This window comes from Bidens hawaiensis, unplaced genomic scaffold (genome assembly GCF_021521415.1).
Source record: "Bidens hawaiensis isolate Kalapana, Puna unplaced genomic scaffold, B.hawaiensis_p1.1 tig00023391_1, whole genome shotgun sequence".
Classification (NCBI taxonomy): Eukaryota; Viridiplantae; Streptophyta; class Magnoliopsida; order Asterales; family Asteraceae; genus Bidens; species Bidens hawaiensis.
Window position 1 is genome coordinate 182611 of NW_027493661.1, and position 27586 is coordinate 210196.

General features: G+C 39.4%; 2 protein-coding genes across 3 annotated transcripts; both read left to right on the forward strand.

Annotated features, from left to right (window-relative positions):
• The first annotated feature begins 2972 nt into the window (after positions 1 to 2972).
• On the forward strand, positions 2973 to 4123 carry LOC143567325 (auxin-responsive protein SAUR78-like). The gene has a single exon (XM_077053774.1). The coding sequence runs from the start codon at positions 3235 to 3237 to the stop codon at positions 3640 to 3642; it is 408 nt and encodes a 135-aa protein (XP_076909889.1). The 5' UTR covers positions 2973 to 3234; the 3' UTR covers positions 3643 to 4123.
• Positions 4124 to 19301: 15178 nt separating this feature from the next.
• Positions 19302 to 24112, forward strand: LOC143567332 (protein NARROW LEAF 1-like). Of its 2 annotated transcripts, none has more exons than XM_077053780.1 (6): positions 19302 to 19455; positions 20365 to 20885; positions 20963 to 21106; positions 21810 to 22050; positions 22139 to 22639; positions 23582 to 24112. In XM_077053780.1, the coding sequence occupies exons 2-6, from the start codon at positions 20391 to 20393 to the stop codon at positions 23992 to 23994; spliced, it is 1794 nt and encodes a 597-aa protein (XP_076909895.1). In that variant the 5' UTR covers positions 19302 to 19455; positions 20365 to 20390; the 3' UTR covers positions 23995 to 24112. The 2 variants fall into 2 exon arrangements, with proteins under 2 accessions (XP_076909895.1, XP_076909896.1); XM_077053781.1 differs by having other exon boundaries at positions 19428 to 19598.
• Positions 24113 to 27586: the final 3474 nt, after the last annotated feature.

The following is a 27586-nucleotide window of genomic DNA, read 5'->3' on the forward strand; positions in this document are numbered from 1 at the left end:
ACCTGGCAGTGGAAAGGGTAGCTCCGTATTTTTGTTTTTCCTTGCTTCATGAGATGATGGTTTCTTTGGTGATTGTTTTTTGAGACTCGTGGACTGAAAAACTTACCCGATGAAATAAGCATATTTTTTGTTAGAAAATAACAATAGAAACCATTTCTCGAAGTGTGTTATACTTATACCTCTCTAGTTATCTCATAACAATTCATGCGCATAAGGTAAGTGCGTCTTTGGTTGTGTATTTATTTTTACTCGTCTGAACTTTCAATACATACATGAATAACATTATATATATGTGTGTGTGTGTGAATAAACATTAGATACGTATTAAATACGTAAATCTATACGCTATACAATGTCACGTATCACATTAGTGGAAGTCATTATTGACGGAAGTACTATGATACTCGGGTAAAAGTAGAAAGGCACGAGAGTCTCAACCGTGTACCAGGTATCTCATGGTTAAACCAGTAAATGAATTGTGACATCTAAGAAAATGACTGGTTACTTTCCTTGTTCTCTTTTCTTTGTTGAGTTGCCAAGCAGCTTTTGGTATAAAGAAGAATGGTATATTTTGTATGTATGTTGTTAAAAAGTGAAACTGAGAAAGCACCGGTAAATTGTCTGATTATGACGGTACTAATATGGCATTAGTTTAGATGTCCCAATATACATGTGGCAGCCCTTGTTTCCCGGAAATAGGCAGAAGCAGCCATTTTAGACTTGTGCTAAAATGTACCATTATTGTCACCGTTTAGGTGTGTTATTATTGTCCGGCCCAGTACTACATTTATGTGGTGTGGTTAGAACACTTAACTAAGAAGATTTAATAAAAAAATAAGAAATTGATAATATAAAAGGTGCAGACTATATTCTCTAATAATAGAGGAGCACCCATGTGACACATACTGACACTCAATTTGTGTTTGTTCCAAAATCAACCTTCATTCTTCGTGTTTGGTATATAATTTATGTTCATCAGAATTAAAATGATTAGTATAAGTATTTGTTTATGATAATTGAATAAAGTACAGAAAAAATGGACATGGGTATCCATTTATATTCTCATGTCTCTCAAAAGTCAGTACAATTATCTTGTTGGTTTCCCATCGGTCTAAACTCATTATTATTATTTTTTTCATCTTTTTAGTTCAAGTTGAGATTTGATCATTTGATTCTCGATAAGTTTTAAATGCATCTGATTAAATTAGAGTAAATCTTACCAAAAATATTCCAATACGTCCCCCTTTGTAGTTATTATTGATTATGTCATATTGAACCATCTTCGTACTTTACGTAGCACGTATATGCACCTATGTTTATTTACAATATTCTACTTAAAATTGATTATACATTGAACAACTCTTTTATTAGAGTGTTGTAACGGTAAGTTGGTCTTGTAAAATGATATCAACATGATTAAAACGGAAAATGTATCCTAATTTTCTTGCAATTAGAAACAAAGTGACTACATATTTGAGTTAATTGGTCATTTGAAAATCGACATTTTACACATACTTTCACAACGTTTATTTAACTTTCCATGTAATATATTGGTGTAACAAAGATGGCAAATGAAGTATGTACTTACCAAAAATGTTGCAAATTATAAGTTTGGACCTTAAACTGTTCGTAAAGATATACACATACATGCACATATATACTAAACAGAATTTGTGATAATATGTATGATTCATTGTTATAACGTTGTAAGTTATTGGGTGCATAGTTTATATTTTAGTGACGAATACTGACATACCGCTACGAGGTACATAGTACTTAGTTGTGTGTTTTTGTGAAAATTCACATGTTAGAAAAGTATAGGGCACGGTTTTGATTATGCATATACTCACATGTTATAAAAGTATAAGGCACGACAGGCACGTCTATGTTTAGATATGTGTGTTCTTTTTTTAGGCCATTCTGATAAATTTTAAATTTTTATGTTTTATAAAGTTAAATATGTAGTTGAAGTAACATCTTTGTTGGGTGTATTATATAAAAAGGGTTAATATAAAATTTAAATATGAATATGAAATAATTGATCATAATTAGTTTCTTACTAATTAATTTATTTTAGTTTCTGTTCAATGTACATGGTTGTAGATCATGGAGAGGGTGGGGAAACAAGATGTCCATGGGTCAAAATCTCATTTATGCATTGGTGTATATCAAGTGACCTCTTGAGTTTTTTCTATTTTTTTTATTAGTTATTTTCTTTAAATATGTAACCTATACTAAATGTCACTCAAATTTCGGAAGATGACCTTTATAGATAATTTGCATGATGAAAATAAAGATGCGGGGTAGAACTGTAGAACCAACCGGTCTATCAAGTAGTTGTATTAATTAGTTATTCATGTATGGATCAATGAGTTTGTAGCCTAATAGTATCAAGATGTGTAGTAATGGTATTCCTCCCAAAGCGGTTGAGGTTTTTAGTCACATAATGAATATCGGTGTAAATTTAGGAGTAGAAGCTTTACATTCGTCTTAACTAGTTTTTTCTAATAACATTAACTTTAAATTAATGTGACATTCTAAAAACCATACGAATCGTACCAATAATAATACAATATATTTGGTAACCTGATTCAATCCAATAAAAATTGAAAATCCAACCTTATGAAGTTCATTCTTAAATAGACACTGGAAAACGGTTACAATGACAATAAACTTCTAGCCACGCCACTTCTTGACATATTAAATAAACATTTATATATGTTTTTCTTACTCGGTCACTTCTTACTCGTTTACCTTCTATTTTGATGTAGATCAATCTTTATACAAATGCAAATACATCGTTCTTATGAATCTTAATAAAAACTTCTCATACAAGACATTTAGTTAAATATTTTTTTCACCGCACTAATTAATATACCATTATCTTTATTATTTATTCAATTATTGCTAATTTTCATCATAATACATAATTATGTTATAAACATAATAATAATGATGTTTAACAAATAAATAATTTTGATAATGAACCACTAATAAATCCAAAAATATTGGTAACCCGTAATAGTTATATAATAGTTAAATTAAGATGAAATGTTATTATCACAAAACAAAATTAATTACAAATGGGCCCCCCATCTCCCACAACAATCCACATCACACCCACCTCCATAATATTATTATTTCCACTCTCCACCCTTGTCCTCTACGTGACCAATATATAACAAACATATCAACCCATCTTCGTATCACCATCTAAACTCAAACCCTCAAACCATGAAGAAACTCAATCTCATGCTCCGTAAATGCAAGACGCTATCGCGTCAGCTCGTTCGCACTTCCTCATACACGAGTCTCCGGTCCAAATCCACCACTGATCGCCGCAAGGAGTCCACAGCTTCTGGAGGTATAATGTGGAACACTAGTGCTGTTGTGGTTTATGGCTGCAAAGATGAGCCGAAGGAGACGGTGTTCATGGGAAGTACGAGGAAGCGGTACGTGATTGATTCGAAGTATTTGAGTCATCCGCTTGTTAATGCTTTGATTGAGAAGTCAAATGATGTGTCGGTTGTTCATTGTGAAGTTGTGTTGTTTGATCATTTGTTGTGGATGCTTGAGAATAATTCGGAGTTGAATCAGAGTTCGGATGCGTTGGATGAGTTAACCGGGCTCTACTCGTCTTAAGAGACTTCGGATTAATTCATCTGGATTTATATTGTTTAGGTTTAGGCTTAATTGTGAATTTAATTTCTCAAGAATTGAGATGATCATTATTTCATGCAATATTATTAATTTGATTCATGAATAATTTGGAGTTGGTGATTTGTAACTTCTTTGATGATGATTATGTATCTAACCTTCATTAAGTAATATTTAAGTTTTACCAATATGGTATGCTAGCTATTGAGTATAACTTGTATCACAATATTAATCTAGGTCCCATTTAAATAAATGTTCTATTTGTATCAATATCAAAAATTAATTAAGTTTGTGTTTGTAAAGTTAAAGCTAGTAGATCTTTCCGAACAAGAAATCATATCAATACTTTCTATCAATCTAATTTAAGTAACAAATGGTGACTTTGCCTTTCTAAATGATAAGGGTACTCGGTTGTAAAAGAAGAAAAAAAAATAAGTTGAGAGTAGAATTAAAGAGTGTGTTTGCCGTTATAAGAAAAAATCTATCTCATAACTAGAGGTCGTATTTAATTTAAATTAAGCAATTTGAGCTTACATTTTATACCTTAAGCTAAAGGTATTGGTTTAGAAAGAAATTTTTTTGACAAATTGTGTTTGGTGTTTCAACTTTCATGGCTTTGATATTTTTCGACTTTCATCGTGAGTTCATGGTTGTCGTTGACTCCTTTGCAAGTTCGCTACTTTTACAAATATCAATGTAGTTGGTATTGAAACTCTGTGACAGTGTTATGAAGTACTATCATGATTAAATGTGGTCTTGTCGATCATGTTGAATCATTCCTTGTCGTTACGAGCTAGAAGTTGAGTTGTACACATTATGAGGTACTTCTTACTGTTAGAGTGGGTTTCGGGGGGTCGTAGTCTAAAGCACATGCTGACGACCAGGCTAATATACGTACATCTTAATCATTGAGCATAAACATTGAAAGAGTTAATGGCCATTTTCGTCCCTGTGGCTTGCTACTTTCGCCACTTCAGTCCAAAGTTTGAAATTTTGTCAATTTAGTCCTCATAGATTTAAATCTTAGCCAATTACATCCCATCCGTCTAACGGCATCCAGCTATGCCGTTAGTTTATGGGTATTTTTGTCTTTCTCCTTTTTATTTTGAGTTAATGGTCATTTTCGTCCCTATGGTTTGATACTTTTGCCACTTCAGTCTAAAGTTTGAAAATTTGTCAATTTAATGTTCAATTTAATTCTTTTTTTTTTATTTTTTTTTGTTTATAACTCTGAAGAGCATAATCCAAGCCCAAAACAATCGAGCATAAACTTAAACAGGTCTGCATTTACTCTGTCGAAGACAGTAATCATGCCCCCTCCCCTCGTATTTAGTTTCCAGACGGTTCATAAATTCTCCCTCATGATGGAATTCAATGGTAAAGTGGTCAAAACAATTCCCTGAAACCGAATTGTACAGAAAAAACTAAAAATCATTTCTTTGATAAATGCATAATAGTTAGGGTTTAGAGACTAACATATCGTAACGAAAATCTGGGTCGAAATCTACTATTATACATTAATCAAAGAAACGTTTTTTAGTTTTTTCTGTACAACTCGGTTTCAGGGATCTATCTTGACCACTTTACCATTGAATTCCACCATAGGGGAGAGTTTAAGAAATGTCTGGAACTAAATACGAGGGGGGTACGATTACTGTTGTCAATAGAGTAAATGCATACCTGTATTGGAGGTTGCTCGATGGTTTTGGGCTTGGATTATGCTCTTCAGAGTTACAGACAAAAAAAAAATAAAAAAATAAAATGAATTAAACCGAACATTAAATTGACAAATTTTCAAACTTTGGACTAAAGTGGCAAAAATATCAAACCACAGGGACTAAAATGACCATTAACTCAAAATAAAATGGAGAAAGACAAAAATACCCTTAAATTAATGGCATAGCTGGATGCCGTTAGACAAATGGGACGTAATTGGCTAATATTTAAAACTATGAAGACTAAATTGACTAAATTGTAAATTTTGGACTGAAGTGGCGAAAGTAGCAAACCACAGGGACGAAAGTAGCAAACCACAGGGACGAAAATGGCTATTAACTCACATAGAAAATAGAAGTATACGATAATGTACTTCATGAGAGAAAGAGAGGCCTACCTATAGCGGAAAGCACTGAAGGGCCTTTGGTTAAGTGATGCTTAGTTATCAGGTGGTAGAGGCATTTCTCCCTAAATTGAGAGGGTTCAAGTCCCATAATTAACATAAAATGTGCATATTTAAGAATTATATTAGATAGCATATAACTTTGTCGTTCCATAAAAATACTACCGAGGGAGGGGGGATCCGAAGAATGAGCATTTACATAAACTAAAGTCTCAGCCGCAATATGATGAGAGGCTATTTCTCCCGGAACAAAAGGATCAAAACCCTCCACGGTCCACAATGGATTTACAGATTGTACTTTTCCTGTTAGCCCATAAGGATCGGACACCCATATGGAGGCGCTTTTATTTTTGTCGTAGAAAATCTGCTAGTTCTAATGAGCGAGTTATGCTAGAGCACATTTTATCGAGTCTTTTAAAGAGGTGATGTTAAAAGTTTTCTCTATTTACGCGTTGCATTCATCTCATAGTTTATTCATGAAAGTAACATTGATTGTAATTCTATATATCATGTCATAACGTTTTATTCATGAAAATAAGATTGATTGTAATTTTATAGTGTAACACAATAATATTGCATGACACAAGTAACAATATATTCCCTCAAAAAAAAGTGCAATAAATACAATTATACAAAAGCTGACAAATAGGAATGTGTAAAAGAGAGGGGCTTTAATGATACGCCCACACACGTACCCTCGTGGCCCAACGCCCAATAAAGGGACCAACACCTTACACTAGAGGTGCATAAATCGGGTTTTCTAAATACCCGGGTTCGGGTATAGAACCTGGTTCGGGTATGAGCGGGTACGGGTATGACCGGGTATTGCTAATAATCGGGTAGGGTTCGGGTCGGGTATTGTCTCTAAAAATCATACCCTATGCATCGGGTTCGGGTCGGGTATAGAACCAAGTATTCTAAAACCGGGTATTTGAATACCCTATTATCGGGTATTGAAAAAATTCTATTTTCGGGTTTTTTCCGGTATTTTTTTATATAGATTGGATTTTTTAAAAGTTTTACACTTTTTAGGGGTATTATTCGGATATATTTAAGGTATTTTTCGGGTATACATCGGGTATTTGAAATACCCGGTTTCGGGTATTGGAAAACCTCGGTTCCGGGTTCGGGTATTACCGGTACAAATCGGGTTTTCGGGTATTACCGGGTACAAATCAGGTCCGGTTCGGGTTCGGGTTTTAGTGCCAAAATGCATACCCTATACGTACCCTACGGGTAGGGTCGAGTTCGGGTATTAAAAACCCGGGTATTAGAAAAACCGGTTCTGGGTATTTATTTCAGGTCCGATACCGGGTTCGGGTTTTTTGTACACCTCCACCCAGGGGCGGACCCACATAGTGTGGATCGGGGTCCCGGGACACCAATGTTTTTTAAAAATTTATTAGAAGCGGTATATTAAATTTTTTGAGGACCCCATAAGATTTAATACTTGGAACCCATACTATTAATGTTGATGTGGTCTGGTGGAAAGTCCCTTGTTTTATCTTTGAAATGTCATGGGTTCAAGTCTTACAAGGCTCAGTTTTTGGTTTTTTGTGTTAATTTTTAGTGTTAATCAATCATTTGATTGCTAATGTTGCAATGATAACTTTGGAAACATTCAAACACCTCTAAAATACATATCATTGTTTTCAACTTTATGCATGGTTTTCTTTAGAAACATTCAAACACTTTAAAATATCAGTTTTATTTTTCACTAGTTTAAGTTAATGGTTTTCAACACATGCTTATGAAAGAGTGGATCTAGGTTCTATCTCAAAAATGTTTAAGAAAGGGAAAACAAAGTGTTTATGTGTCAACCCGACCCATTTTGACCCGTTCAGGTAGTGATGATTGAAAAGAAAGTTTTATTATGATATTGTTTTTTATTATGTTATTCGCCTCGACCCGACCTAAACAACGACCGACCCGAAAAATTTGAACACCGAAAATATGGGACCCCATTGGCAAAAAATCTTGGGTCCGCCACTGCTCCACCTTATACACCCATTCTGGATTTACTATTCATACTGAAAAGCCAGGCCCGATATCATAAATTCATAATCCAAAGAAACACACCGTTGTTATCATGATTCCTCCTGTACTAGATTAATCTCATCCCACTACTCCACTTGTCAGAGTTTTGAAAAAAAAAAAACTCTATCCGAAGGCCATGTAATGTACTTTATTCTTTCATCTAGATTTGTACGTAGTGCGGTTTAATGCGTTTTTTTAGCTAAATCAAATCAAAAACAAAAACTTCGGTTTATGAATTTTTGAAATCGTCCGGTTTCAGTAATTTCGGTTTTCCGGTTTACATTTTGGTTTCGCTTTGGTTTCAGTTTTTTTCGTTTTTTCATTTGAGCTTGAAAATTTTAGGACGAAAAAAAATGTTGGGGGAAATAATAAATATAAAAATATAAATATAAATAATTTTGTTAATTATTAACTAGCTGATAATTATACATTTTGTCAAAAATATTTAAGTTGCATATTTATTAATTCTTATTAATTATTTAAAATAATAACTAAAATTTAGAAATTCGGTTAGGTTTGTTTTTTTCGGTTTTTATTTCATGCAAAACCAAAACCGAATCGTAAGTTCGGTTTTTACAAACACATAAAACCAAACCGTTGATTTTTGTTTTGGTTCGATTTTTTCGGTTTAGGATCGGTTTTTCAGTTTAGGATTGTTTTTTATTTTTGGTTTCTTACTCACCCCCTACTTTCATCACTATAGATCATTCGATGTATCAATATTACTTTAGTTTTTTCTCCACCCTTCAACCATACTATTCAACCTATATTATATTCCATTCTAAAATATTCTCCATTATTATTTATATTATTTAAATACAAAAAGTAATAAAAAAATATATTTGATTGAGTGTGGTGTTCGTGGGATGGGTCATTGCCTCATTGGGAACCACCTCTAGTGGTCTAGGGGTAGGGGTAGGGGTACGGTGTTTCAATGAGACTATAAGTGTCACCTCAGCACCACTATTGGTGCTTCGTCAACATTCCCAATAGCATAAGCGTATCCATAAATAGAAAAACAGAATCAAATTGTGAATTAGTTTTTCAGTTTGATTCCTTATCGTGTCGAATTCGATTATAGGTTCCACATATCTTGCTTATTTAGATAACCAAACCGAATTCATTCGAATAAACTGAATAATAATAGGTGTAATTGATTTAATTGGAAAGCTGGACCGAATTCAGCAGGCTATGCCCATTTCTAATTCATATAAGTTCGGTTTTAGGCTAGGCAATAAAAGAATTCAAAACCGAACTACCCACTTAGACGTGTATAGGCTGGTTTGGATTGATTATGAAGCCGATTTTTGTATGGTTGATTTGAGTAGTTTCCAATTTTACTTTCGTACTAATAAATTTGTATATAGAAAAAATTGCCTTACAATAAAAAAAATTTGTTCGAATATCACGGTTTAGTTTTAGTTTTGCCTTGCTTCAAAATCGACCTCCAATGGACTAGTTTAAATTGTCTTTTATTGAATTTATGGCCTATGAAGAGGTAGGTCCCAGCAGAGCCCAGTTGGACCCGCAAGACTCACCTTGAAGAGGGACGTCTGCGCAGAAACAAACTGGATCCGCAGGACCAACCATGCTCAGAGACGTGACGTCCTTACGCGCAGTACGCAAGCTGTTCCCGCAGGAAATGCCTCCCAATGGTGAAGGACTCCGCCTGTCCCCGCAGCCTCGGATACAAGCCATCAGGGAAGGCCACCCGCGCAGCAAGGCTACACGCACAAGGCACTTAGCTCTCGATCATTCAGTGTCACCTGAAGGAATGAGCAAAGCCGGGAACAATCCCGCACAAGGGCGGGAGGGGGAATACTCCCGCCCAAATAAGCCAGTCCGTACGATACGGGAAGATCTTCTGTACTGTACCTGACGAGGTATGGGAAAAAGATCTGACCAAAAATACGACAGCTTATTGACAACAGTATGGCGAACAGCATGCTCCTGTACTGTATGTCACTATTGGCCGCTGCCTTCTCACCAACTACTGCCATACCACGTGCATAGCCGGCAGTTGGTGGAAAAGGAATAGTACACAGCAGGCCTGGTCACTATTAGCCGCTGCCTACCCACCAACTACCAGCAGGGCACGTGCGTAGGCCACTGTTGGTGGAACAGGAATACTGTTGCAGCCAGCCACACCTCCTTGGAAACCTACCTTCGGCTATAAATACCACAAATGGTATGACAATCTCATTTTATCTTGTATCATCATATTATACCTGATATCTGCTCTAGCAATCTCTTAATATACATTTATATTTAAAGAGCAATCTAGTCTGATTCTCACGCCGGAGGGTGGTCACAAGGAGGAACCCCCCCTTCTCAGTGACAAGCTCACGGTGTCTGTTTTGCAGGTTATCAGAAGAACCATCTTCTCTGGGTCTAACCCCTCGTGGGAAACATCTATCTAACCCCCAGGTTACCCGTAATCTGCCCGGGGTCCAGTTAGTGTTTCTTCATTGGCGCCATCCGTGCATAAAGCTAGAACATTTTTCTCCAGTTTTTTCAAACTTCTACAAAGATGGTTAAAGAAATTCCGGTAACCACAACCCCAGCTACTGGGGGGAATACCGGCAACACAGTGTTTACAAACACTACCCCGGTTACCCAAGCTGGGGCAAGTGCAGTAAATAATCGCTCATTGGGATTCACCGATACCCAGTTTGAGAAACGAACAAGACTCCCCCGCCAAACTCTCGATGAAGTTAAGGCATGGGCGGAGGCACGACAAAAGGAATTCCAGGCTGAGTTGGACGAACGCTTGCGTTCCGTCCAACAGGCTGACGAATTCGAAGAATACTTGGAGGATGACTCGGAGGAATCCGACTCCGACGCGAACCCTCGCCATAGGGCAAAAGGGAAGCGTAGGGAAACGGACTCCCAACCGAGAAGGCATTTTGGACAAGCCTTCAAACCAAAAAGCACAGGTGGAAGTCCACGAGACTTCTCCAAAACATTCAGACCAAACGTTGCAAATGCGGGAACGTCCAAATTTGCAAGGGACATTGCGGAAGCAATCGCCCCAAAAAGTGCCAAACAAATGTCAAACATCGGCACTTATGATGGTATATCTGACCCCGATGATCATTTGAACAGATTCATAGCGGGGGCAACCGTCAGTAGTTGGACGGAACCTACGTGGTGTTACATGTTCCAAATGACGCTTGTGGGGGCTGCTAGAGCGTGGTTCGATCGTCTACCGGTCAACCACATCTACGACTGAGCAGACTTCCAACAGAAGTTTAGCCAGCACTTCAGCCAGCAAAGAAAGTATACCGAGGAGCAATGGACAATCCTCAAATGCATTCGAGAGAAGGATGAATCTTTGCTGGACTTCATCACTCGCTTCAACTCGAAGAAGCTAAGTCTGGGTAACATTAGCGAAGATCTTGTTCGCGCTGCTTTCATCCAGGGCGCGAACGACCCAGAGCTCATCCGCACCTTAACGGGTAAAGATGGCATGCCATCCACATGGGATGCCATCATGACAGCAGCAAAACGCTTTGCGGAAACTGAGAAGCAACTGGGTAGAGATCTCCCACATAGCACAAACCTCTACACCCAGAAGACAAGGGAAGACAACGTCCTTACCGCCCGATTGAACAAAAAGCGAAAGCTAGGCATTTGGCAGTCAAGGGTAAACTTTGACACCTCATCCGGCTTGCAACATCGGCTAGGCGGAAGGGATAACGTACGATCGACCCAGAACTCCAGATGGACGCCGCTCACCAAAAGCGTCACCGAGATATTCGCCACCGAGGAGCTCCCATGGCCAAAGCCCCAAATAATCCGACATCGTCACAATGCTGATCGGAGTAAGTACTGTGACTTTCACAGGACAAAAGGCCACAACACCGAAGAATGCATAGATGTAAAGGACATGGTCGAAGCATTCGTCAGAGATGGGACGCTCGCGCACCTCGTGGCGCAATGAACGCTGAGCAGGCTGATGCGTGTAGAACCCCAGCTGGGGAAAACACGAATAAAATTCCAGCTTCGATATGGAGACTACATGCTGCGTAAAGAACGAGATCCCGAACCAGGTGCGTATCGGCTCGATGGCACTCCCATCCCAACAACATGGAAGGGAGCTCATTTACACAGTTTGCATGTAAATCAATTCCAAATTTGTAAAGAAAAGGCCAAAAGCCACTTCTAATGGAAATGATTCTCCTTAAAACATCGATGCTGATGATTTTACATTTATACTTTATGAACTATCAACACTAATATGCCGGTTTTCACCGCATAATTACGTGAAAAGACGTTGGCTGGGGAAGGCGGCAAAAACCGCATAAACCCAAAAAACGACAAACCTTCACGCAGGTCAGTTGAAGGGGAAAAGTTCAGTCATCCCACTAAATGAAAGTGCCGGTCTATCCGCATGAATCATGAGAGGAAACTGAATAACCTATCAACAACCGTGCGTCGAACGGTTAATTTATTAAACACTAATATGCCGGTTTTCACCGCATAATTACGTGAAAAGACGTTGGCTGGGGAAGGCGGCAAAACCCGCATAAACCCAAAAAACGACAAACCTTCACGCAGGTCAGTTGAAGGGGAAAAGTTCAGTTATCCCATTAAATGAAAGTGCCGGTCTATCCGCATGAATCATGAAAGGAAACTGAACACTAACCTATTGACAACCGCGCGTCGAACGGTTCAAAACAGAATTCCTAAAAAAGGATGAGGAAAACCTACACGCAGGTCAGATATGGGTAAAGTTTAGCCATCCTACTAAGTGCAAGTGACGGTCCTACCCGCACAATCACGAAAGAGAAAGCAAAACTTCACACCTATTATCTACCACGTTCAAAGGTTAACTTATCCTAAAAAAGGATGAGGAAAACCTACACGCAGGTCAGATATGGGTAAAGTTTAGCCATCCTACTAAGTGCAAGTGACGGTCCTACCCGCACAATCACGAAAGAGGAAGCAAAACTTCACACCTATTATCTACCACGTTCAAAGGTTAACTTATCCTAAAAAAGGATGAGGAAAACCTACACGCAGGTCAGATATGGGTAAAGTCTAGCCATCCTACTAAGTGCAAGTGACGGTCCTACCCGCACAATCACGAAAGAGGAAGCAAAACTTCACACCTATTATCTACCACGTTCAAAGGTTAACTTATCCTAAAAAAGGATGAGGAAAACCTACACGCAGGTCAGATATGGGTAAAGTTTAGCCATCCTACTAAGTGCAAGTGACGGTCCTACCCGCACAATCACGAAAGAGGAAGCAAAACTTCACACCTATTATCTACCACGTTCAAAGGTTAACTTATTCTAAAACACTTGGAAAATTGCTAATTTAAACTAAAGTATGCAAGTCATATAACGTTTATAAAGCAAGGAATCCAATAAAAGAAACGGTCTTACCCGCACAAAGATTTATATTTCATAAATATTCATTACAAGAATGGCCGGGTAACTACCCGCCTACAAGAAAATAAATCTAAACAAGCTAAATCTATCCTAGCAGTGGGAAGGGATCTTCAGGATCAGGCTTCAGGGCCACTTCCACTTGGACCAGCCCCATCAGTAGAGCGTGGCAGTTCAAGGAAAGCTTTGAGGATAGCTAGCCCATCATCAGCAGCAGCGACTTCGTTCACCTTCTCCACCACCGGATGCGGGAAGGCGGCGTACTGATTCACTGCTTGGTCGTAAACAGCTTCAGTATCAACATTATACAAAGGGAAGTTGGAAGGCGGGATGCCTTTCTCAACGAACCCTAGACCAAGCAGGAAGCCGACATTTTCCCCATCCTCGTGAGAAGCGTTGAGGGCTGCGCTCATAGCATCGTCGTAAGATGTCTCTGAGAAGACCCGATGCACAACCTACAAAAGAAAATATACAAGTGTCAAAACCTTTTCTATTTGCAAAGAAAAGCGTAAAGACATGAAAACATACCTGAGACAACGCTTCTCGAAGAAGCCATTCCTTGGCAACCAGAGCTTCTTGGAGGGCAGCTTGAGCTTCGTTACGGGCGCGTTTGGCTTCACTCTTGTTGAGGTTGGCAAGCAACACTTCTTTAGCCGCAGCCTCTTCGACGCCCTTTAGCTTCCGCTCTGTATGGTCAAGCACCCCCCTCTGGTCCAAGATCTCCTGGAGCTTTTTGGCGTCTTCTATCGCCAAGGCATCATGAGCCTGCTGGAGAGCCTCTAATTTGGCTTTAAGCTCTTCATTCTCCACGCGTAGAGGCTCAGCAACAGCTTCAGCCTTGGTGGCCCTCTCGGTTGCGTTCCTCGCAGTCTCCTTAGCCAGCCGAAGCTGTTCATTAACAGCTTGGGCAGCCTTGGAACGGGCCTCGAGTCGAGCCTGAACTTCAACCTCGAGGGTCTTGAAGGCCTTCTCCTTCTCCGCAGCCACTGCGGTAAGTTTTTGGTTCTCCTCCCGGACAGCCCGCGCCTGAGCTACTTCTTTAAGGCGAGCTGCTTTTAACTTGTCGTTTTCACGACAAAGCAGCTTGACGTCCGGCTGCATCCGGGCCAGGAGAACCCGAAGCTCATTGCTAAGCCTACCCTCCTGGTAGCTAGCCATGGCTTCCCCCAACGCACCACTGGGAGCAGCGTGACGAGCCCATTCCACGCACTCCACAGGGGTGCGAAGGGTTGTTCCTCGGCGAATGTTCCATCGTGGAACATACACTTCATTGGAATCCGACACTGCAAAAAACAAAAAGCAGTTAGGAAAAGATGATAAAAAATATATATATATAAAAGGGCCAAAGGAACCCTACGCACCTGTAGGGTCAATAACAGGCCGATAGCCACCGAACCCATCACCTGAACCCAAAGGAAATCCATCCAAGAGGTCAGGCAGATGGGAAGGTGGCAAAGATTGGCGAGAAGCCCCATGCGTACCTGATGGACCGGCCGTCGTTGCCGATGGCGGGGGCATGGTAGCAGCCGCTGTGGTCGCCGCCGCGGTCGCCGCCGCGGAATCCGCAGCAATAGTAACCGCCGGCTCGGTGAAGGATGCTGTAAAAATCGCACTCACAGCCGGCGGTGACGTCATCTCAGCTGGAACAGTCGGCTCAAAGGAGTGAGAAACTGAACCAGCGGAAGCAGGCGCAGGCGCCTGGGTCGACGCCTCAGGTAGGCTGACCAAGCCTACCGTCATTACCTCTGCGCTCCACCCTGGAATGCGTCAACATCCACGCCTGCGTAAAGAAGATAAGTGTTAACGATATTAAACTATGAAGATAAAAGCTAAAGGAAGTTGTACTTACGGGTTTTCTTGAGCCTGAAAGTACGGACGGGCGGGGATGAACCCGATGGAGCCGGCCTCTTCACGCCGGTCACCGTCGTCATCCTGGGCTCTTCGGTGACAGTTGTCACAGCCTCCGGAATGGTGATCTTATCACCACTGGGATTCCCCGCCACCTCTTCGCTCTCGGTCTCCGAGTCAGACCGAGGCACCGGATCGGCAGTGGAGGCCACCTTCTCCTTTCCCTTCCCGCCGGCATCCTTCTTCTTCCGCACCAACGGAGGACCATCTGCGAATTCCTCATCAGAACATACGATTAGAGGAATACCAGCAGAGGTTTCAACATTGAGGGGTCGAGGGTCGAATAGCGCTTTACCTGGCCGCCTGGCGCTCAGGATCTCATGGCCTTGCGGATAGACCTCCACGAACCGATCCGCCGTTTGTTCTAGGATGGGCAACTCGTTCTCGTCCAGAGCGCGAGTACCCATCCGTGCGGGACCGTCAGCCTCCCGCGGGTTAAGGAGCGACTGCAGGTCGTTCCCCTCTGAAATAAACAGGAAAGAAGTTAGAAGAAATTCAAAATTAACAAAAGGAAACAAAGCATACAGTAAGGAACAGAGTTCGAACCGTATTCGAGGACGATTGGAACCTTTTGCGCATCCGCCGCCTTCCACACCCGGCTCATCCCCAACATCACCATCCCGGACTCCGCAAACCGGTAAACCGGAGATTGGACCCGAGAAATCCTCGAAAACCATTCCGCTTCCTCGTAGTTGGAGGCGTGAAGGCTGGGAAGAGCTTGCCCATTTTTGAACTTCATGGCAAGGAGAATGGCGCGAGCGGAGATGAAGAAGAACTCCCTCTTCCACGCGCGAAGATTGCGCTCGGTCGCGCAAATCTTCAAACCCTTAACTCGGGTTATCAACGTGTACCACCCCTGGATGCACCTCCAAGTGTAGAAGGTCATCAGGCGGTCAACATAGGGCTCAATGCCCAAAATCCGGCACACCCACTCGAAGTGGCGAATCTTGGCGATCGCCATGGGGTGCAACTCGGTCAAATGAACACCGTGCCTCTCAAGGACACGGTAAACAAACTTTGTCAATGGGAACCTAAGATTCCCATAGACAAAGAATGCTGCATAAACCCCGATCTTGCCTCTGGGGGCATCGTACACAGTCTGATGGGGCTCAGGAAACTCAGGCTCGAGAGACTCGAGCATGAACTTCCTGACAACATACCGGTACAGATCGCCAGGCAGAGCACACTGGCACTCGCCAGCAGTACTCTTGTCATCGGCTGTGGATTCAACATCACGAGACGACATCTTGTGAAGGAAAGAAGAAAGCGATTTCGAGAGAATGCTTGCCTGAAAAGGGGAGTATTCGCCGGAAATCGCTTAAAAGATGAAGAGAAGAGTGAAAGTGTGGATTACAAAGAACCCTCTCCCCCTTTATATACTAATCGCAATTAATGCGATGCATTTAATGCGGAAGAGAGAGAAATCAAAGGTGCAATGAAACTATGACACGTGGCAAAAAGCAAGCTGGCAACAGCTGTTGACAGGACGCGTACCATTAATTTCGCGGCCACGCGCCCGAAAAATCGCGCCCACGCGCCTGAAAAAGCGTCTGGAATGACCATGTACTGTCACGTCACCATAACTTCCTGCACGTCCTGACACAGTCAGAAGAAATCGTCGCACGACGTTTCAGAGGTTTGGACTGTTCTTATCCTTTCACCAACCTTTCGAATTTCAAAATTCAAAATTCAAAAAGATTCAAAAGTAAGCGGGAAAATACCCCTAACCTTGGCAAACAAGTAACCGTAAGACGGATGCGGGTACAGTGTTAAGGCAAAACCCTTCACATACCTAGCACCCGCAGGGAATTGAAGCCAAGAAAACCTTGGCAAACAAGTAACCGTAAGACGGATGCGGGTACAGTGTTAAGGCAAAACCCTTCACATACCTAGCACCCGCAGGGAATTGAAGCCAAGAAAACCTTGGCAAACAAGTAACCGTAAGACGGATGCGGGTACAGTGTTAAGGCAAAACCCTTCACATACCTAACACCCGCAGGGAATTGAAGCCAAGTATACCTCGGCAACCAAGTAACTATAAGACGGGTGCGGGTACAGTGTAAAGGCAAAACCCTTCACATACCTAGCACCCGCAGGGAATTGAAGCCAGGAATACCTTGGAAGTAAAGTAACTGTAAGACGAGCGCGGGTACAGTGTTAAGGCAAAACCCTTCACGTACCTAGCGCTCCGCTGGGAATTGAAACCAAGAAGGATCTTCTGGGCAATGCTTGCGGAAACGGAAATAACATCCCCGCATAGCGGGAACGTCGAAAACTACGTTGTTTGAAGCTCCAGGATGGAATTGGTGGTTTTAACATAATTGATCACTATGTTCAAAACGACCAAAACCTCATGGAGAATCCACACAAGTGGGACTCAACGCTCCTGACTTGCGAGGAGGTTACAGACCTACCCGCATCATACCCAAAGACCAAGCAGGAAACTCGGGAATTTCTGCAAGTGACAAGGACTTCCGCGGGAAGAATCCCCATGGAAAACCTTAAAAAACCCTTTTCAAAACCCTTTGCTTAAGTCCAAAAGTTCACCTCACTTTATTAAACACGCATGAGAAGAACATTGGACTGGGGGGACTTGAAGAGGTAGGTCCCAGCAGAGCCCAGTTGGACCCGCAAGACTCACCTTGAAGAGGGACGTCTGCGCAGAAACAAACTGGATCCGCAGGACCAACCATGCTCAGAGACGTGACGTCCTTACGCGCAGTACGCAAGCTGTTCCCGCAGGAAATGCCTCCCAATGGTGAAGGACTCCGCCTGTCCCCGCAGCCTCGGATACAAGCCATCAGGGAAGGCCACCCGCGCAGCAAGGCTACACGCACAAGGCACTTAGCTCTCGATCATTCAGTGTCACCTGAAGGAATGAGCAAAGCCGGGAACAATCCCGCACAAGGGCGGGAGGGGGAATACTCCCGCCCAAATAAGCCAGTCCGTACGATACGGGAAGATCTTCTGTACTGTACCTGACGAGGTATGGGAAAAAGATCTGACCAAAGATACGACAGCTTATTGACAACAGTATGGCGAACAGCATGCTCCTGTACTGTATGTCACTATTGGTCGCTGCCTTCTCACCATCTACTGCCATACCACGTGCATAGCCGGCAGTTGGTGGAAAAGGAATAGTACACAGCAGGCCTGGTCACTATTAGCCGCTGCCTACCCACCAACTACCAGCAGGGCACGTGCGTAGGCCACTGTTGGTGAAACAGGAATACTGTTGCAGCCAGCCACACCTCCTTGGAAACCTACCTTCGGCTATAAATACCACAAATGGTATGACCATCTCATGTTATCTTGTATCATCATATTATACCTGATATCTGCTCTAGCAATTTCTTAATATACATTTATATTTAAAGAGCAATCTAGTCTGATTCTCACGCCGGAGGGTGGTCACAAGGAGGAACCCCCCCTTCTCAGTGACAAGCTCACGGTGTCTGTTTTGCAGGTTATCAGAAGAACCATCTTCTCTGGGTCTAACCCCTCGTGGGAAACATCTATCTAACCCCCAGGTTACCCGTAATCTGCCCGGGGTCCAGTTAGTGTTTCTTCAGCCTAAATTGAGGGCCAAAAGTTTAATGCTTAAATTCACATAATAAAAATATAACAAATACTTAAGTCTAGATTCATATTTTTTTTTCTCAAAAATTCAAGCATAATTATATAAGCCGAAAAATGATTTATAACCTATTTTCTTTATATTTTTTTTTCTGGTCCAAACATTTCATGATTAATTTAAAAATTGACCCATAATTAAACCGAAGTCATATAAAACACTGAAAACCAAAAAAATAAAACCCAACAAAAAAAAGAAACAAAAATTTTGGTCTTAGTTTGATTTGAATCTTTCTTTTACCATCATTTGGAACCACCCCTATTACTCGGGTGAGCTTTTCTGATATGAGATGTCAACTATACGTACAAATTTTGCAGGGTCATCCTCGAGAACTTGTTGGCTTTCATGGGCCTTACATGAGTTATAAAATTTTGGCCCTCCCGACTATAACTTCTAAACGAATGCCTAGCCCGCACATGTCCAAAACTGTCCCTACACATTTTGACATTTTAGACGTGACTCGTGCAAAGACAAACTCGAATTTGATTTGAAATTATTTTTTACACCAGGTCTTGGTCTCCCACTTCCACAGTTCCACTCCATGTATTAAATTCTCTTTCCTTGTGCAATCAATTATCATGTCTCACGCTCGTTAAAATCTTTTCAAGATTACACTAGTAATCCGACAACTGGCCGATCATATCTGCATAATATTATTATTCAAATTAATCCAAAAGTTGCACGCACAGTCGCTTTCCCAATTAGTAAGCTCCTTTTCAAATTACACCTGATCATACTCTTTAATCCTTTCAATTCCATATTATTTTGATTCAATTGCTTCGTTGATTCAAGCTATACATACATACCCAGTTGTCACTTACTTGATACTACTGTTTTGATTCATCAGGTACTTTTTGTAGTTAGGTTACCCATAAGGTGTTTGTTTAAATGCCTGACTGAATATATTAATTGGTTTCACTTTTTTCCGCAACCCGAAACCCAACCTGGGTAACCCGGACCCTTTCTAATTCGGGTAAGTGTTAACCCGGACGGTTCTAATTCGGTTCAGTTACTTGTTACTAGTTTCTGGGTTTCGGGTCAACCTGAAAAGCCCGTTCTGCGTTTTATCTCCTAATAGTGCACGTTCATTCGTTTGGTATTCATCGATTGCAAGTTCTGTGGCTATTCTACTTCTAAGTTCTAATTGGCTATTCTACTTCTAAGTTCTAATTGCTTATTTATTCTACTAGTTCTACGAATTTACACTTTAAGTTTATCTTTGACGAAAATTCTACAGATTTTTGCTTGATCGATTTTAAGTTCGTTCAATTCTTTAGGTTTTGTTCGATCGGTTTGGTTCATTTCTACAGATTTTTGTTCAGCTGTTTCCATATTTGTTCTCAGTAGTCAGTAAATATATATTTATTTATTTGTTTTTTTAGTTTTCTAGGACAAACACGATAAAACCAAAACCTCAAAACCCGGGAGAGATTAGGGTTGGGTTTCGGTTCTAGATTTAGAATTCTTAAACCCGAGGAACCTGAAAACCGGAATACACCCCTAGTTAGAAGATTTGTGTTGATTAAGTTTCCTCTTTAGTTATCCTCATTGTAATTCTATAAATAGCTGATCAGTAATATACAATTACTCACGTGGTTCTCATTATTCTATAGTTTATCGTTCAAGTTAACAACTTAACATGGATCCAACGAGAGTAAACACGCGAATCCGTTCTTCGGGCTCAACTCCATCAGACGAATCAGAACTTGATTTGGAAAAAACATGTTACAGTCAGTCTAATCTGCCTTCATTCAACCCACCGACACTTCAACCCTATGCATCGGGTGGACAACACTCTGAAAGCAATGCAGCTTACTTTTCATGGCCTACATCCAGTCGCTTAAGTGATGCTGCTGAAGAAAGAACAAACTATTTTGTAAACCTACAAAAGGGCGTTTTACCCGAATCTATAGGCAGGTTACCTAAAGGCCATCAAGCAACCACTTTGCTTGAACTCATGACTATTCGGGCTTCTCACAGTAAGATCTTGCGGTGGTACAGTCTCGGTACTGCTATCGGGTTTAGGATCCGTAAGGGTGTGTTAACCGATATACCTGCAATCTTGGTGTTTGTGTCACGCAAAGTTAATAAGCAATGGCTTAGCCCCATTCAGTGTCTACCAACTATTCTTGAGGTAAGAAACACCATTATTATTCGTCCCTATGATTTTCAATTGCTCATTTTTGTTGGTGAATCATCTTAATCCAATAGGGACCGGGGAGTGTGTGGTGTGATGTGGATGTTTTGGAATTCTCTTACTTTGGTACACCTGAACTAGCAAGCAAAGAGCAGCTGTTCACTGATATTGTGGATGATCTGCGTGGAAGCGGGTCGTGCATCGGTTCAGGTTCTCAGGTAATATTAGCTCAACCTCTGTTATTGATGTCATTATGCTGCAATTATTAATCAAGTAGTTACCTTTAGGGGCTTGTTCGTGTTCCTCTGGTAACTTTAACCAGTTAAAGGACTGAACACAAACACTTAAAACAGACGGATTTTCTTGTTTGCGTTCGTTCGTTAAGAAAGTGAGCGTGTTTGTCGTTGAGTATGTTAATTTGTTAATACTTTAAATGAACGGTTCACGAAAACATACACGAATACCAATTATAAGTGAACGTGAATATCCAAATTAGAGTCTTAACATATCATTTTCATTACATTCAAGATTGCAAAAGTAAACAAAGATATCTAAGCAAAGGATAAAAATATGAAAGTAAATAGTTTTTAAATTGACACTGGCAATACATTAATTTCAATGGGTATTTAAACAAACAAACCTTATGAACGAACATAAACAAATGTGAGTTAGCGAACATAAACGAACACAAATGAACGTTCACGAGCTTAAATGAGCAAATGGGGCATGTGTTCATGTTTGTTTGTTTATTAAATGAACGGACTTGAACGAACTTCCCACCGAACGGTTCCCACTGAACGTTTGGTTCGTTTACATGCCTAATTATTATTGTATGGATATGGACCGGTTAAAGAGTGGTGCTTTATTGAATTATCATTGTAGTTATGATAGATAAAAAATGTTCCTTTATATGTATGTTAGGTAGCAAGTCAAGAGACATATGGTACATTAGGTGCTATTGTGAGAAGTCAAACAGGCAACCAACAAGTCGGCTTTCTCACAAACCGCCATGTGGCGGTTAACTTAGACTATCCAAATCAAAAAATGTTTCATCCTTTACCACCGACACTCGGACCTGGGATATATCTTGGTGCAGTTGAGAGAGCCACTTCATTCATCACAGATGACCTTTGGTATGGCATCTTTGCTGGCACCAACCCAGGTTAGTTAACCCTTAATAATTATTAATGGTTACTAAGTACATTTAATATCTAGAATGTAAATAAGTTTTGAACTTGATATAAATGCAGAGACATTTGTGAGAGCAGATGGGGCGTTCATCCCCTTTAGTGATGATTTTGACATGTCAATTGTAACCACATCTGTAAAAGATGTTGGAGAAATTGGAGACGTTAAAGTCATAGATTTGCAATCCCCAATCAACAGTCTTATTGGCAAGAAAGTGATGAAAGTTGGTAGGAGCTCGGGTTTGACCAAAGGAACAGTTTTGGCTTATGCTCTTCAGTACAATGATGAAAAAGGAATTTGCTTTTTTACTGATTTACTTGTTGTTGGTGAAAATCAACAAACTTTTGACCTTGAAGGTGATAGTGGAAGTCTCATTATTTTGGCGGGTGAAAACGAGGAGAAACCGAGACCCATTGGGATCATATGGGGTGGGACCGCTAATCGCGGTCGGCTTAAACTTAAAGTCGGTCAACCACCGGAAAACTGGACTAGTGGCGTTGACCTTGGTCGTTTACTTAATCTTCTTGAACTTGATCTTATTACAACAAGTGATGCCCTAAAAGGTTTGGAAGTTGGCCTTCTTATTGCAAGTTTAGTCTTGTGGTTTCACCATATTGGAAGTTTGGTCTCCAGATTTTCAAAATTGCAAACTTAACATTGGTGGGAGGGTTGTACATTTAGTCCCCACTGTTAGTCCTAGTTAGTTTTTAACAGAAGAGTGATGTCATGTTCCATCGTGACTCGTGAGGATAATTGTGTCTTTCCAAATTTGGATCCCTAATAAATTGATCTTTCATACTCCAGAACTTCTAGCATCAACCTCATCACCGTCAACTAGGCACTAAACCTTTGATTTCACATTGATCGAAGGAGCTGAAGTTGACGTTAGAGTTCTGGAGTTTGAAAGAATATTTTATTAGGAGACGAGTTTGAAATACATATGTGGCACATGACATCACTTTTCTTTTACAAACTAAATGGACTAACGGTTGGGACTAAACAAGTAAACATGCAACCCTCTCACAAATGTTTGGACTAATGATAGGCACGGGATTGATAAGAAAAGAAACATGCTAGGTTTTATTAGAAATAAAATGATAGTGGCCCGATTCGAGAGGGGCGGTCTCCGATTACAAGAACAAGACAAACTTAAACAACTTGAATGAATGAAAAGATGATAAACAAGCCTGCAATTTATACTAGCAGATCCCTAAAATTAAGTGTAGTAATCTGCTCCTTAATTTCCGGGATGACGATTGATTTGATTTGATTGAGTAAATTCAGCCGGTTTACCATTAATAGTTTTAACCGAGTGAATTAAGTCAATTTCCCATAAATAGAATCCAGCTGTCCCATATTGCCAGCTGTGACTCTATCAACTAAGTTTGCACTTTTTTAAATTTTGGGGACCAAACTTGCAATATATAGTCAAACCATAGGACCAGTTGTGAAATTTTCTCTTTTTAATATTAGATTGTGAGAATTTTATGATCATATATGGGCAGGTGCAGTACAAGAACAAAGGGCTGCTTCAACGGTGCCTGTTTCGCCAGGTGGCGATTCTTCACCGCCCGAAATAGTTCTACCGAAAGACGAGGCTGAGCCATTAGGATTACACATTCAACAACATATTCGTTTAGAAAACGGATCAGGTGGTGGTGGGCCTGATATCAATTTGACGCCTACAGAAAACGCAGCCCACATGGAAGATGAGCCGAATGTGGAGCTTCAGTTCATTCCGAGTTTTAACGGGCACTCACCACTGCATAGAAACGTGCGACGGTGGTCTGAGAATCTAAGTGCGTTGAAGACCGAGAGCGATGAGGATCTCGGGTTTGACCTTCATTTGGGGGACAATGAGGCGAAAAGAAGGCGGTCTGATCCTTTGTCACCAAGTATGGATGAAGAAGCTAAATGAGGCCATGTGTTATGTACTTGTCCGTTATGGTATGTTAATTGTGCTTTAATTAAGCTGTGAGCTATGATGAAACATGGTACGGTGTTATATTAATGTTTGGCCTAACGGTATCAAGGGAGATCGATAAGGCTTTGATATTCTAAAGGGTGACTGGGTGAGGGTTCTAACCTGTTGGTGACTAAATATAAAAACATGCCGTTCAAAAAATAATTAAACAATTAATAACAACACAGTTAGAAGATCAATTACAGAAACATGCAACTAATATTTTTTAATCAAACACACCCAGTTTAAAAAAACATAAACATTCACTCAAATATCGTTATGTCCTGATCGGTTTTCGAAGTTTGTTAGAACTTAGAAGCAGGCATCCAATACGCAACAACAGCATAGCGCCGCACAACTGCAATCAACATATAATTTAGTCATAATCTAAAAATTTAGGGTGGACGTTATCACTGTTCTCACTTCTCAAAACCCGACTGGACTACTGAGCCGGTTGAATCAGGAACTGGACGCATAACCTGTCCAGTTGTGTGTATTTGAACCCGTCGCCCAGCAGTCACTGAACCGGAAATCAGATTTTATAATTTTTTCAATCCAAAATATCAAATAATGATCAATTTATTACTTTAAAGTTTAAACTCTATATTTTGTTCATCAAGATGTCGTACTTTTTATCAATATTGTAAACTAATATGTTATTTATTATTTTAAATTCATTACTCGTTAGGTGTATATATGCTTTGAATCCGGTTCAACGTAAGAACCGTTAATACGTTGAACCGTTAAGATGGCCGGTTCGACGTCTGGAATCTGGATGTACAAAAACATTTGATATTTGAAATAAAAATTACCATCCTTTCCAAAAGCCATCGCCACGGCTAGTGGTGTGTGCAGGAACATGATTTCCTTGAACGGTGGTTGTCGGATATCCCACGGGCGGCGGCTGTGGTTGTTTCTCCATGGCCATGGGAGGAGGATAGGCAACTGCAGCATAGTTCATCATTTCACATACCATTAATAATATAATAATAATCCATAATCATAAACATATTGTGATTGTTGATGGTAAAGATTGAATAGTTGAATAATAAGACAGGTGGTTATGGGAACCACCAGAATGGAAGTGTATATATAAAAGTAGAAGAAAAGTGGGCCCCACAAATATTAAGCGGCAGCATCTCAATAAAAGGAACACAAAACAAGACGCTCAGGTGGCAAAATGCCAATTCTCATCTTTAACTATTGTTTGTTGATTTAGAATCTTATTTAATCTAGTTGTAAATTGTAATGGTATTGTTTGGTAATCAACTGATACATGTGATTATTGTTAGGAAAGTCTTTGCTTTCATACAGATTGTTAACTATATTTGAAAATAAACTGCTCACCACTTCCATGATAAAGATACTAGAGGAAAAAACACTAGACTTCCTTTGGATAAACTCGAGATCGATAAGGAACAACTTCGAATGTAGCTTTGATGTAGAAAATAGTATGATATAATTGTTTTTGGTGTGTTTCCTTGTATGGCATAATTGTAGCTCCTTGCTAGAACTTTGTTATTATTTTTTAATGTGATTTGCTCAACCGACGTTTAAAAAAGATTTAAAAATAAACCGGGTCGCCATCAACATGAATCGCCCTCATTCGAAAACATGCTCAACCTGTGTTTGACACAGTTTTTTTTATAAAACAGATTTCGTTTATGTGAAAGGGCCGGCCAAGGTTAACACAAAAGACTGTTGATTCGTTTATCAGCCGTCAAGGGGGGAATTCAAGCTAAAAGACAATCTTGTCCTTAATTTGTAAGGAGGGTAAGAGAATATTGTTGTGTTTTACTATATTGTGTTTTTTTTACTATATTAGTTACCATAACTACACTAAATTAGTTTACAACAGTATTGTAATACTTGGAGGCCACGCATTAGGTTATCTACTCAATTTTCCATTTTACATTTAGAAACTAAATATTACATTTGCTATTAACCAAACAAGGAAAAAAAAGTCACATACGTGTTCCTTAAAATATTTAATATTCATTTCACTCACTTAAAAGGTTCATACTTTGAAGAGCCGTCTGGATAACCTAGTAGAATTTAACGACTTTCCATACAAACATACACTAAAAAATAGTTAATAAAAATGTTGTTAAGTCAATAGAAAGGTTTCTTTAAAAAAAAAAACCTGAATTATTGATAAAAAGAGATGAGCATGTGACAAACCAGTGTGGGTATGGGGCCAATAAATTTGTTGAATGCAATTATGCGTCTAGTATGAAATGGTATGTTGATGATACAAAACAAGTTGGGGTTATCAGATTCATAAATGGTTAAAAATACATCCAGCCATAAAGATCATGCGTAAGTAGCGTGTACATGTGTCAATCTTCTCATTAATTCTATGCTTCTAATGTGACAACCACTTTGTACAATAATCCCCCCACTCTCTCATTCACACACACGCGCACGCACGCACGCACGCACACACCGACACACATATATACATATTATTTTTGTGTGTGAATATAGTGGAGCGTTCTAGACATAGCACATTGTTTTTCGGGGATTACTTTAAAATTGTAACCAAGTTTTAAAATTGTTTCAATCCGATTACTCATAAAATATTTTGTTTCAATCAGGTCACTAATGTAATTTTTCTTTGTGCTTCAATCTTAGATGTTTTAACTGGATAGTAGGTTATGTAAGCTTTGTTTTAAATAGTTTGATATTGCAAATTTTTTTTAAATATTGAAAAAATTAGTAAAAATTGAGAAAAATAGTTTTTAAATTGCAAAAAAACAAAAACAAAACTGAAAAGTTACAATATAATTAATATGTTCCTATTTTTAGTATGAAAACAATTAATAATTCTATAATTAAATACTTAAATATCACCCAACTATCTTTTTAATTTTTTCTAAAAAAAATGATGGTTTCTTATAAAAAAACGTAACTTAAAATGGGGTGATTTCTTAACCTTTTTTTTTTTGCAGTTTCCCGGATTTTTTTTTTCAATTTTTTGCAATTTACAAATTATTTTTCTATACTTTTACTTATTTTTTTATTTTTAAAAAATATATTGCAATATCAAACTATTTAAAAATAAAAAAACCCCATATATAACCTGCTATCTAGGTAAAATATCAAGGATAGAAACACAAAGAAAACTTTAATAACCTGATTGGAACAAAATATTTTATAAATGTTCTAATTAAAATAATTTCAAAACTTGATTCCTATTTTTATAGAGATTCATTGTTTTTTTTTGCTAAAGCAACTAAATAACAAAATAAATTATTCATTCTTTTCAATCTCAATTTTTTTAAATATAAATATAAGAGTAAGGTTAAAACGCCACATTTAACCATTAAAATATTTAATTAAATTCAATATGTATGTGTGTATTTGTGTGAAAGAGAACTAATTTCGTTTATTTATATATTTATTCGTGCAAGTGATGTGCATGTTATATTACCTACAAATGTATACGTAAACATCTAAGACTTTTAAAACTCATTTTAACAAATTAGTTTAGTGGTTTCTTATGTGCACAAATACGAATTCACAAGTAATTAGAAATAAGTTTTTC